The 13501-nt window shown below is 42.1% G+C and overlaps 1 protein-coding gene across 6 annotated transcripts in view; it reads left to right on the top strand.

Annotated features, from left to right (window-relative positions):
* Ogdh (oxoglutarate dehydrogenase) overlaps nt 1–13501 on the top strand; it is a 76735-nt gene that overhangs the window by 36890 nt on the left and 26344 nt on the right. For 4 of the 6 annotated variants that reach the window (XM_052734457.1, XM_052734462.1, XM_052734458.1 and 1 more), the window contains exons 5-6: nt 4482–4526; nt 13115–13230. In XM_052734457.1, coding sequence (XP_052590417.1) covers nt 4482–4526; nt 13115–13230 — 161 coding nt within the window. The remainder of the gene's footprint in view (nt 1–4481; nt 4527–13114; nt 13231–13501) is intronic. The other 2 variants (XM_052734461.1, XM_052734460.1) reach the window with 1 other exon arrangement.

Genomic DNA, 13501 nt, shown 5'->3' on the forward strand with positions numbered 1-13501 from the left:
ATTCTCTTTGTAGCCCTGGCTGGTCTGGAACTTAAGATTTTCCTGCCTGGGTTTTCCAAGTATTGATTAATAAAGCCCTTCGCCCCCATGGTTAGCTTCCCCCTTAACCCTCACCCCATCAAACTCAGGACTTCTAGTAAGCTAGGCAAATACTGTACCATTTAGCTTCATCCATCCCTGATACTGTGAATTGTAAATAGTGTGACGTAAAGATACCTGTAGGGAAAGAAGGTATCAGCTTGTTAGATGTTTGAAACTGTAGGGAAAGTAGTTTGAACAACCACTCTGATGTACACAGGTCTGACATGAGTTAGACAGTACGCAAGGCCCAGCATCTTCTTATTGGACAACCTTTATAACCCTTTCTGGATGACCTTTGGCTGGAGGCTTGACCTTTCTGTGTCTCAGTCACCTCATCTTTAAGGCAGACATGATGGTATCACCTAAGATTGTCTTCAGAATTAAGCTGTGCATAAGGAACATAACCTACATTGCAAGCTCTCTCTGTAAGCCTGTGTGGCTTTGAACTTACCTGCAGTGATCCTTCTGTCTCTGGAGTTCTGCCTTACATTTGTGAGCCACTGCACCTGGTATCTCTCTCCTTCCTGTCTCTGCTTTCCACTCCTTTTCCCCCCTCCCTCACCTAGGCTGGGCTCAGAGGACCCTATTGCCTCAGCCTCTTGAATAACTAGGACTACAGGCTTTTCATTAAAAATTTAAAGATCAGTTTTAGAGCAGTTGCTCAGTTAGTTATGGGTTATATTCCATGATTGTCCTTATGATGTCTGGAACAGGGATACCTTTTTCCATAATGTACTTAGTTGGGGTCATGTTCCAAGTAAGCCTTGGAGGGCGATTTTAACTTGTACTAGGTTGTAAGGTAGACCATACTTCCTTGTGGACACATTTCCTATCACCCATAGCCATGGTTTCCTCTATGTATTTTCTGATGCTGTGGTAGTGAAAGTAAGGCATCTCGCTGTCTTTTGGCAGGGCGATGCTTAAGGAGGCTTTTCCTAAATGACCTTAGAGAAGGCTTAGTAGGTACTGAGATAGAAACTAGTGTGTATTACAAAATGCCAGAGTTGTTATGAGTGGACAGGTCTAGCCAGCGAGCCTCCATCATTGTCATCTTTTGGAGATACACAGCTTAATCAGAACCAGATCAATTTGTGGAGCTAACTGCAGTGTGACACTTGTCTCAGTGTTTACATTCTGTGCTAGTCGTTTCTTCCTTGCCCATTTGGAGAGTTGACATCTTGTTCCCATTAACTCTTGTCCTCAATTTTTTCTTTCAAGTATAATACTCAAACTAAATTCCTGCCTAAAATTGCCATCATTTGTGACTTCTGTTACATATTCCACAGTAACTTTTTTTTTTTTTTTTTTTTTTTTTTTTTTTAAGATTTATTTATTTATTATGTATACAGTGTTCTGTCTGCATGTATGACTGCAGGCCAGAAGGGGGCACTAGATCTTGTTACAGATGGTTGTGAGCCACCATGTGGTTACTGGGAATTGAACTCAGGACCTTTGGAAGAGCAGTCAGTGCTCTTAACCTCCGAGCCATCTCTCCAGCCCATTCCACAGTAACTTTTAACAGTGACAAAAATAATTATTTTTCCTAATGTGAGATTTAAGTATAACTAAGGAATTCAGATTATCATTCTGTAAACAAATGTAAGGAAAGTATGAAAATTCTCACACATGCCTCTTTAGTGTTTGTGAATCCTTAATAATATTAGGATATGAACTTATATTTATTTTAAAAGTCAATTTATAAGTCCAAAATTAGGTCAGAATTTCAGCCACTTAAATGAATTTGCCCTTGCCTTTGTGGCATTAGGCACAGTATGTCAGCGTTCCTGTACATCTTTCTGACGTTCTTGGTGCATTGAAAGCTGAGTATGAATTTGTTTTGTGGTTAAGGTTTTTTTTTTTGGTTTTGGTTTTGGTTTTGGTTTTGGTTTGGTTTGGTTTTGGTTTTCCGAGATAGGGTGTCATTCTGTGTAGCTTTGCAGCCTTTCCTGGAACTCACTCTCTAGACCAGGCTGGCCTCGAACTCACAGAGATCTGCTTGGCTCTGCCTCCTGAGTGCTGGGATTAAAGGTGTACCGCCAGCTTTGTTTAGGTTTTTGTTTGTTTGTTTTTTGAGCTCCAGTCATTCTTGTTGCCTAGGTTGGTCTCAAAACCATGTGCTCAAGTGAGCCTCCTACTTTATCCTTTCAGATGGCTAGGGCTATGTGTGTATGCACACCATCTGACTCTAGATTGCTTTTTAGTCACAATTTTTTTTTTTTTTTGGAGCTGAGGATCGAACCCAGGATCTACCACTGAGCTAAATCCTCAACCCTTTAGTCACAATTTTAGAGTCAGAGCAGTTTGTTTAGCAGACATTGTCTTCTCTGAGTGCCTCAGAGAGCTGGAGAGTAGTAACAGTAGTAACAGGCTTCCTTAGGTGACTCCAAGCAGGTCTCCCTGAAGCTGTATTCAAAGGGCATCGAGGCCCGGACAGGAAGCCACTAGGTGTTTAACAGGGATTCTTTGTATATGCCCAAGAACTGGTAAATCCATCACACTTACCCCATGTGTATCCTGTGCTTTTAGAAGTGCCATAGCTGGGGGCTGGAGAGATGGCTCAGTGGTTAAGATCACTAGTTGCTCTTCCAGAGGACCCAAGTTCAGTTCCCAGTACCCATAAGGCAGCTCACATCCCAGTCCTCTGTAACTCTAGTCCCAGGGGATCCAATGCTGTCTTCTGAGGACACTGCACACACATAGTCCACGTACATGCGGGCAAAACACCCATATATATAAAATAAATACAAATTTGAGGGGCTGGAGAGATGGCTCAGCAGTTAAGAGCACTGACTGATCTTCCAGAGGACCCGGGTTCAATTCCCAGCACCCACATGGCAGTTCACAACTGTCTGTAGCTCCAGTTCCAGGGGACCTGACACCATGGCAAAGTACTAATGCACACTAAAAAATATAAATAAATAGAAAAGAAATGCGGCAGCTGAATCCCTAACAGCTTTTGTCTGCTCGTAGTGACATTCCTACACTCTAAAAGTAATTGCTGAAAAGACTCCAAAGTACTCGGCTACACTGGAGACAGTTGTGCTTTCTTTAAATGACAGCACAGAGGCTCTCTTTCACTCTTTGGTTGTGTCTACATACCCAGTGCCCAGATGACAAAGCTATTCCGTGCTATGTTCACATTTGTTTTCTTGGGGGTGGCGTGTTGATTTTTAGAGACAAGGTTTCTCTGTGTAACAGCCCTGGCTGTCCTAGACCTCACTCTGTAGACCAGGCTGGCCTCAAACTCACAGAGATCTTCCTGCCTCTACCTCCCGAGTGCTGGGATTAAAGTGTGTGCCACCACCGTCAGTGTGTTCAGATTTAAAAAAAAAACAAGAATGAGCAATTTCAGTTCCCTTTGAAGCCCTTCCCTGTTTGAGTTCTACAGGATCACTAATGGTTGCTTGACCTGGTATGTCTTGATTCTAGATATCCAAGGAGAAAAATTAAAATCTTCACCCTAGCCTTAAGCAGAACATTGCTGCTTTTGTGCAGAGCTTAGATATTTTGTTGTCTAAGGAGCCACGGGGTACTCAGGTCTTAGATGGATGCCCCTAAGAGAAGAAGGTAGAGCTTTGCCTTGTGTTTGCACACTGTAGGAGTCGTAATGAGACTGCCTGTTCCCTGTGAACCCTCCACTTGAAGGGAAGCGCTTGGCTGCCTGTTATCTGCACACCCTGACCAGTCGAATGATTGTGGCTCTGGGGAAGAAGAGTTCTGTGTATCTGGTTAAATGTTTTGGGCTTCACTAGTGGCCAGGGAAATTGGAGTAGAAATGCCTGAACACTCACAGGTAGAAGGCAGTGTAAGGTGTGCTTAGCTGTGTGTAGTTAGGGTTCTTAGGGGTTTTTGGCTGTTGAGTGCTTCTGTTCCAGTTCTGCTGTCTTCTACAAGAAGACTAAAAATCCTCCTATACTTTAGAATCCAGTTCTGGAAGATGACTGCTTTACATATTAGGTCTTTTCACCTTCTTTTCCACTGTCTTCCATCACATAGCGGTCTAAAAATATGTGTAACTTCCCGGGTGAGCACTGTGTCAGTGGCCTCTGGAGGCTAGGCTAGAGCAGTGGGATCAAGTGATGCTGCCTGGTGGCTTCTCAGTGTCAGGGGAGTGGCCTTCCCCCCCTTTGGATGCGCCTTACCCAGCTCTTCTATGAACAGGTCCCACATTTACCAGAGCAGGTCTCAGCGATTGAACCCCTGACCACAAAACCCAACCTTGTCTCCTTTTGTGTGTGTGCGCTCGTGTGTCCATGTCCATCCATCTGTCTGTCCATCCCTCCGTCTGTGTTACCTGTTTCTGTGGTGATGGTATAGGATCTGGTGTTGAGGCTGTAAACTAACTCTCACCTGTCTTTTTCCTTCTGCGCTCACCCATGCTACCCTCCTCTGCCTCTCAGATCTTGCAGTTTTCAAGGAACGACTTGGAATGCTAACAGTAGGAGGTATGAAAATAATGAGCCTTTCACCTTTCTGGAGTTGAGGACTTCATTTGAGTAGGATGTGCAACTTTTCCTAGCATGTGACTTGGGCAAAGTTGACACAACATGTATCAGTGTTTTCAAGTTTGTGAATTGTTTTAAAATACATTTCTCCTTCCCTTAATTATTACCCAGCAAGTAGAGCTGTGGACCTGGTGTGGGCTTGTTCCTGTTGGTGTGTTCTGCAGAGCATTTCATCCGACACGTGCTTTCTCATCGCTTTGCTGTGAACTTGCATCTTCAGCACTGTTCCCTTCAGCTCCTGCAGGAGTCGGCGGGGGGGCCTGAGGCCACATTCGCTCTGCATGGTGGCTCGTCCTAGCCTCTCTGTTCTGTTTGTGGTTTGTGCTAGACTCTGGATTCCTTCGGATTCTGCTTCCTGGCCATTTTGAACAAGGATTCTAAACCATTCTCTGTTTAAAAGCCAACTGAAGTATTAGTCAAAGCTTTCCAGGAGCTCTTTGAGACTTGTTTCTGGGTAGAACGCCCTGGAGGAATCCAGAGTTGAGGTGCTGGGGCCATCTGCTGCTGTCTTCTACCTGCCCCTCACTTTGCTGGCCAATTTCTTTCCCTTCAGGCAGTCTTCTCTTAGACATTTTTCTTTTCCTCTATCTTATTCATAGTCTCTGTGAGATATTAAACTTTGCATTTTGAAGCAAGTGTAGACTTACTTGTGCAGTTGTAAAAATTAATGACTTTCACAACCATTTGGCCAGTTATCCAGTGGTACAGTTGTGACTATAGCACATATCACACCAGGGTCATGATTCAGAATCCTTCCCGTCTCACCCGCTACCATGCTTAAACCCTGGCACCTGCTCTTGTCTTCTCCACTCTGTGATGTTGTCATTATATGCATGCTGTGAAAAGGGAACCACATGTGTAATGTTTGAGATGGGGATTTTTTCCTTCAGCTTAGTTATGTAGAGATCCTCCCAGGTTGTTAGTGTTTTTAGCTGAGTGGTATCCCATGGCATGGAGACGCAGTTGTTTTAAAGGATTCACAAGCATTTTAATTTTGTGATGGACAGTTCATCAGTGTTTTCATCAGTCTGTGCTTTCATTGTCAGTTTTAACTTTGCCTAGCCTCAGATCCCAGAGGTTCTCCCTGTATGTTTTCATAGACATGGTAGACTATTATACTTATAATCCCACCATTTTGGAGGCAAGGCAGGAGTGTGGTTTGAGTTTGAGGCCACCTGGGCTATAAAGGTTTTATAATTTTGAATAAGTCTAGAATCCATTTTGAATTTATTTATGTATAATGTCAAAATCAACATCTAAAATTGAGGTTTATTTAAATATTTATTTTGCCCATAGTCTCTAATTGTTTCTCATTGTTAGCTGGAAAGTCTCTCCTTCAGTGAGATTTTTGCATTTTTCTCAAAAATAAGTAGGATCAAAAGCTGGGTGTGTTGGCGCACACCTTTGATCCTAGCGCTTAGGAGACAGAGGCAGAGTTCCAAGCCAGCCTGGTTTACAAAGCGAGTTCCAGGACAGCTAGGGCTGTTACACAGAGAAACCCTGTCACCCCCACCCCCACCCCCCCAAAAAAACAAAATAAAATAAAATGAAAATAGGATCTGGCACTTGCTTCCAAGCCTGACAAACCTGAGTTTCATTCCTGGACCTTTGATCCCACATGCATGCCTTGAAGCATGTGTGTCTCATATACACAAATAACTACATATAATACATTTTTCAAAAAATCATTGGGTCTTATTTGTGCGGATCTACTTTGGATTTTCAGTTTTCCTTTAGTTGTGTGTACCCTTCCACCAATATCACATCTAGATTATTGTGGCTACTAAACTTTATTTTCACAATTGTTATGACAGTTTTAGAGCGTTTTAGAATAAGTGTTTCTGCCTATATAAAACCTTATTAACGCCAGGCGGTGGTGGCGCACGCCTTTAATCTTTGTGAGTTCGAGGCCAGCCTGGTCTACAGAGCGAGATCCAGGAAAGGCGCAAAGCTACACAGAGAAACCCTGTCTCGAAAAACCAAAAAAAAAAAACAAAACCAAAAAAAAAAAAAACCAAAAACCTTATCAACATTTTGTTAGGAATTAGGTTAAACTTACAGGGAAACTGAGAAGTGTTCCTCTATGGTTCATTTCTTCTAAGTTGTAAAGTATCTACAGAGTTTTGTGATATTCCCTGTTTTATCTTTTGATATCTTGAGGATCTGTAATGACATCGTGTTTCATTCCTGACATTTGTAAATTGTTTTGTCTTTGTTTTACAGGGGATTGTCAGGGTACTGATCTTTTCAGAGAAACAGCTCTTGGTTTCCCTGGTTTTCACTGTTGTTTTTTGCACATTGATTTCTACTCTTTGGAGTTCTTTACATGTGCTTGTTGGGTTTTGTTTTGTTTTCCCTCTTCTGGTCCTGGGGCTAGGATAGGAACTTAGATGACTGATTAAAGACTTTCCTTATTTTCTGATGTTTGCATTTTCCTACTGTAAGCTTCTCTCTTGGGCCTCCTTTAGAGTTCCCACAAGTTTTGATAAATTCATTGCCTCTCCCACCATACTTTGTGTTTTATTTTTAATACCTTTGGTTTATTTAGAGTATCCAAGTGTTACTGGTTTCTAATTTGATTCTGTTATGATCTTGATCCTTCTACGTATTCTGTTAGTTTTTAATGGTCTAGTTAGTCATCTTTCTTGACATGTGGACCGTGGTAGTCATTTGAGGAGTATTGCTTGTTGTTAGGTGGGGTGCTCAAAACTGTCAGTTAGATCTTGTTTGACGATTCTCCTAGATCTATAACAGTTCCCTCATTTTTTTATTTTATTTTTTTTTTTTTTGGTTTTTCGAGACAGGGTTTCTCTGTGTAGCTTTTTTTTGTGCTAAATTTGTCCACTTCTCCTTTGTGTCTCTTGTTAATTCTTGGTTCAATAATTTGTAGCTCATTTTTTTGTTTTGTTTTGTTGTGTTTTGTTCAGACATGGTCTCACAGATAGCCCAGGTTGGCTTTGAACTCACTGTATAACCTAGGCCAGTCTCAAAACTTGCGGCAATTGTCCTGCCTTATTCTCAGTGTTGGGAATACAAGATTTTTATATAATATAAAATTTATCTAGTTATAAAAATTTATCTAGTTTATATACATATAAAATCTGCTGCTTGTACATTTAGGATCGCTGTCTTCTCAGTCTATTGACTCTTTCGTTGTAATTTAGAATCTTTCTGTGCCCCTAGTAGTGTTTTACTCTGAAGTCTACTTTATACTGATACTAATAGTCCCTACTTTGATTGGCTTGACGTTTATATAATGTTTTTTCTGTATTTATACTTTCCATCTGTTCATGTCATAGTATTATAAGTAAGGTTCTTATACATAATCATGCTCAGTGTGGTTATGCATAACTTTAATCCCAGCACTTGGGAGGCAGAGGCAGGCGGATCTTTGTGAGTTCGAGGCCAGCCTGGGCTACAGAGCTGTTCTAGGACAGCAAGACTACACAGAGAAACCCTGTCTCAAAAAACCAAAAGAAAAAAAAAGAAAGAAACCAACCAACAAACAAAATTATGTGCTTAGGTCCTAGTTTTTCTGTGGAGTTTGTTTTTTACAAATCTACTCTGCCAGTTCTTTTTATTTAACATTATTTATAGTGACCCTCCCAAGACCATCTTCAGGATCCTGGCATGAAGTTTAAGTAAGAGGGCAAGAGGTGTCCATAACTCAGCCATCCTGGTCAAGGTTTGGTCTCTGCCCATTATCATTTTAGTTCTAGTTGTCTAACAGGTTGTCAGCACTATGTGGAATCTCTTTCCAGGAGGCAAGTTACCTGTCTAGCTGGCGCCAGGCTATTTGGTGTGAGCCACAGGGAGGGTTATAGAATATCTTTATTCTTGCTAGGACAGTTTTAAAAAATGGCTTTTACTTTCTGTTCATCTATGGACCTTTAGAAAAACGTGTTGTAGGGGCAGGGGACGGGACGTGGGCAAGCCATGATGCAGACGTGGAGGTCAGAAGACAGCTTGTGGCGTTAGTTCTCTCCTTCCACCTTTACTTGAGTTCCAGAAGTTAATCCCAGGCCGTCAGCCCGCCTGTGTGGCAGGCCCCTTCACCCACTGAGCCACCTCCCCAGCCCTAGATTTCATTACTCTGACTTTAAAAATCCCATCTTTATCATGTACCTGCTTATATAGCTCTTTAGTTGTCCACGATGTTACATTATGTAGACATAACTTACCAGACTGCTGTGTCATTACTTCGCCAGTTCAAGTGGAGTAGAAGACTGTCTCCTTTGACATCTCTGCCGTATTCTTTGGAGTCAGTCAGCTTCTTGAATCTGGGAGTTTAAGTCTTCTGTTGTATTTAGGAAGTTTTCAGCCATTTTCTAAGTACCTTTTCAGGTACACTCTTCAGGAATTTGCACATGAATGTGAAATCTTTAATTATATCACATATACTCAGTGCTTTTTAATGTTCACTTTCATCCAGAGGGTAAGCTTCTGTTCTTCCATCTTCAGATCCACTGGATTTCTCTTCCTTCCGTTGTGCCTTTGAGCCTGTCTAGGGAATTTGTGGGGTTTTTTCCTTTTTAAAAAATATATTTGCTAACTTATTTTTGTGTGTATGTGTACATGTGTGGATACACACGTGCTATGGTACATGTGTGGAGGTCAGAGAACAGTTTGTAGGAGTAGGTTCTCCTTCTACCGTGTGGTCTCTGGGAACTGAGCTCAGATAATAGGCTTTGGTGGCAGACTCCACCTGCTGAGCCATCGCACTGGCCCCTCCATCTGGTGTTTTATATGTTCTTAGTTTTTGCTAACAATTTCAATTTGTAACTCAACTTTTTTGTCGTTACAATATTTGTAATTACTTATTAAAATGGTTTTGTGATGGCTTTATTTGACTCAAGTAACCAACACCTATGTCTCTGATAGCTGTTAGTTATTGTTTCTCATTCATCCTGAAATATTCTTGCTTCTTTTGAGATAGGATCTCGCTCCATAGGCCAGACTTATACCAAACTCACAGATATCCTCCTGTTTGCCTCCCAGTGCAGAATTGAAGGCATGTGCCTCCACATCTGGCAGATATTCCTATTTCATTTCATTTCATTGCTTTTATTTCCTGTTGTGCTAGGGATTTTTATGCCTACTTTTAAAAAGTTCTGTTTCTATTTTTATATAGTGGAGGGATGGTGATAGTGTTTGCTATTTGTTTGTTTTCATATAGCCCAGGCTGACCTTAAATTCATTGTGTACCTGAGGCTGACCTTAACCCCTTGATCCTCCTACTCAACCTCCCAAGTGCTGGAATGCACTGCCCTGCCAACCACCGTACTCTGTTAAGTGTGTGGGTGTTGTGGTGATCTGAAGACAACGTGAGGGATTCAATTCAATCCACTACATGGGACCTGGGGATCAATTCAGTTCATCAGGCCTGGTGGCAAACTCTTTTACCCATTGACCCATCTCACCGGCTCTGCTGTGTGTTTTGAAATGTTTTTAGTGGAAACAAAGACAATTTGGTATTATGCGTTTGGGGATCTTCTATAAATCTGTCATAACAAACCTCCTCTGGACACTGCTTCTGTTAGGGGCATTACCTTCTTCCTATTTATCTCTCACAAAGGAGGCAGTTTTAGACTCACGTAGGTTTTCCCTGAAACCTCAGTTTGGGTGCTGAGGCATGTAACAAGTTAGGGAGAGGCAGTGGGGAGAGGCAGCACAGCAGGGATTGTCTGAAGTCTCTGGTCTTGTGAAGCTGCCCCTTCTGAAAGGCACATGGAACAGCATTTGTGGGCTTTGTTGTTTGCACTTCTTGAGATTTCTTTGCTGCTGATTCTCTCCTCCCTGTCTGGGATGTGGGAGCAGAAGAGAACCCAGGGGCTTCCCTGGCTTTGTCTGCTGGCTTTGCCTTCTCTTGGCCTTTCAACAGGGTTGTCTTTCCCTTTTTTCTACATAGAAAATCTAGAGTTTTTAGTTGGAAATAGTAAAGAAACAGAAAAGAGTGATTTTCCACCTGCCCAGGTGGAAATGGGTTTCATTTGTCTGTGGGTTTCATTTCTCAAACGCCTGAAAATCTAGAAGTGAGCCCAGCACTTGTGAGGCTGATGAGTGTGGTTCGAGAACTGTGAATTACAACTGAGTGTTGCACCTACAGAACCATCACACAGTGCACGCCTCCTTTACACTTCTTCACGCTGGTAGTGAGGCAGTATGGTTCTCATCTGCGGTGTGTACTTGACTCGTTAACATTCCAATCTAGTAGCTGTTCTCTGAATTGAACAGTGTACTCTTTGACACTGGCCCTCTGATCTTCCCTTTACCTGAGACTTCTGGTGTTTTGTTTCATTTGGTGGTAGTTGCTGTTTTGTTTTGAGAGGCCGTCTTCCTGTAACCAAGACTGATCTTGAATTCTTGATCCTCCTGCCTTCACTTCCAAGTGCTGGGATTACAATAATCACACCTAGCCCGGGCTAAGTTTTGTAAGCCTGCAAAAGTTTCTCAAAAATCATTTTGTTAAACCAAGCACAGCGGTGCATACCTGTAATCAGAGCATTTAGGAGGCTGGTACTGGAGAATTGCTGGATCAAGGCTGGTTTGGTCTGTTTTAAAAATACAACTATAGAAAATATTTCCTGTTTTCTTTAATAAACACCGTGGAACTGTTGCTTACAAGCTGGGTTACAAAAGTCAAGAGCTATGTCCTTCGTACAAGCCCGTAACTGCTGCTCCTTTATGATAAAACAATAAGAAAAAAAACAAGTGAATAGGCTTGAACCATTTCTACGTTTACCATCATCTTCCTCTAGGTTTGGGGGTTTTTTGTTTGGGGTTTTGTTGTTCGATTTTGGTTTTTGTTTTAATAAAACTAAAAGGTCTTAGAAAAAAATATAAATTACTTTTTAAGACTTAAGGATGTAGCCAGGAGGTGGTGACGCACGCCTTTAATCCCACCTCTCAGGAGGCAGAGGCAGGTGGATCTTTGTGAGTTCGAGGCCAGCCTGGTCTACAGAGCGAGATCCAGGAAAGGTACAAAGCTACACAGAGAAACCCTGTCTCAAAAAACAAACAAACAAAAAAGACTTATGGATGTAATTCCCCAGCCGGGTATGGTGGTGCATGTCTTTAACCCCAGCATTCAGGAGGCAGAGGTAAGTGGATCTCTGAATTCAAGGACAGCCTGGACTTTGTAGAGACCCTGTCTTAAAAAAAAAAGGGGCGGGGGAGATCTAATTCCCCAACCTAGTTTGAATGAGAATGAGATTCCTGGGCCACCTGGGTCTGCACTGATGTTAAAGATTGAAAAGGTGTTTTTCCAAATCTTCCTGAGAACCAGGCAGGCTAGTGCACACCTGTAATTCCACTACTCAGAAGACAGGCAGAAAAATGCCTTTGTTCAAGGCCATCCTGGTCTACATAGCAAGTTCCAGGCCAGTTCAGAGTTAAATAGGAACTCTGTCAGGGAACAGAACAAAAAAGTCACCCTGGAAGTTTGTGCCCATGCCTGTGTTTGCAAGTTCCGTGCCTTAGTGTAGTCCCTGATTCATGTGTTGCACAGCAACCTTATTTATACTTAATCCAGGCAGGAAACAGTCAGATGTCAGAGCTGTGCTGATTGTCCACTGGGTCACTTCATTTCTGGAGCCTGAGAAAGTGCTGGCACCAGGTCTTCAAGTACTGGTGACTCTTATACTGTGCTCTTTACCCTTCTTGAATTGATAATTATTTCAGAGTTAGTGCCACACTGGAAAACAAACCATGGTGTCAGTGAGCGTTTGCTCCTTTAATGATTTCAAGTTGAAACAAGCAGGATGCTGAAGAGCCTCCTGTTGTTCTTAGCTGTTTGAGGCGTGCTTTCAGAAGATGAGTCTTCCCCGTGGTGTGTACTTCAGGGAACGTGGATAGGAAAAGTGAGGGTTAGACCTGTAATTGACTAGCACTGCAGAACACACTAGAATATCTAGCAATTTGGGTGTTCCAGGAGAAGAAGCTTGCCCTAATCCAAGGGTAAGGGCTAGTTACCCTTCCTTTGCTACTTTAAGTATACCCTGAAGGACAGTTCTCCCACAAGCTGCTTGGTTCCTGGTGACTATTTCCCCCTCACTTTGTAGACCCCAGCTCCCTGTCACTCACTCTGTAATATACACTCACATTCCTGTCAAATGGCTCATATATGGTCTGCTGTTCTCTATCAGTTCCTCATTTCCTACTTTAATTCACTCCACTTTTTAATTACTTTTTGATTGATTTCTTATGGCTCTTTCCACCTACAAACATTGGCTTTTATCTTGGAACCCTCAAATATATTTAACTCTAAATTGTAAATAATTACCAAACTCTGGACTAATATGTGCATAATAGCTTTATTCTGGTTTATATAGTAATAATTTTAGTGCCTAGTTATTGTTAAAATTTCTGGGTTTGATGGTAAATATTGCTTGCTTTTATATACATATACATATATATATCAGCGATATGTGATACCTTTTTCTTTTTTTGCTCTTTGGGGCATCCCTTCTCTTCCCTTCCTGTAAACTGTGATCCCTGCATGGCCGTGCCTTGTCCCTCATCATCTGTAGGCTTCTATGGCCTAGATGAGTCTGACCTTGACAAGGTCTTCCACTTGCCCACCACCACTTTCATCGGGGGACAGGAGTCTGCACTTCCTCTTCGGGAGATTATCCGTCGGCTGGAGGTAAGAATGGTTTTTAGAAAAATCTAACAGACTCGAGACCAGGCTATTTGTTTGGGTTTGGTCCTGTGTTTTTAAAAATGGAAAGATACGGGCAGTGGTGGCACATGCCTTTAATCCCGGCACTTGGGAGGCAAAGGCAAGTGGATCTCTGTGAGTTTGAGGCCAGCCTGGGCTACAGAGTGAGTTCCAGGAAAGGCGCAAAGCTACACAGAGAAACCCTGTCTCAGAAAAAAAAAAAAAAAGGAAAGATGACCTTTTTGTTTTATAGCTA

This window comes from Peromyscus californicus, unplaced genomic scaffold (genome assembly GCF_007827085.1).
Source record: "Peromyscus californicus insignis strain IS unplaced genomic scaffold, ASM782708v3 Scaffold_13__1_contigs__length_99412109, whole genome shotgun sequence".
NCBI lineage: Eukaryota > Metazoa > Chordata > Mammalia > Rodentia > Cricetidae > Peromyscus > Peromyscus californicus.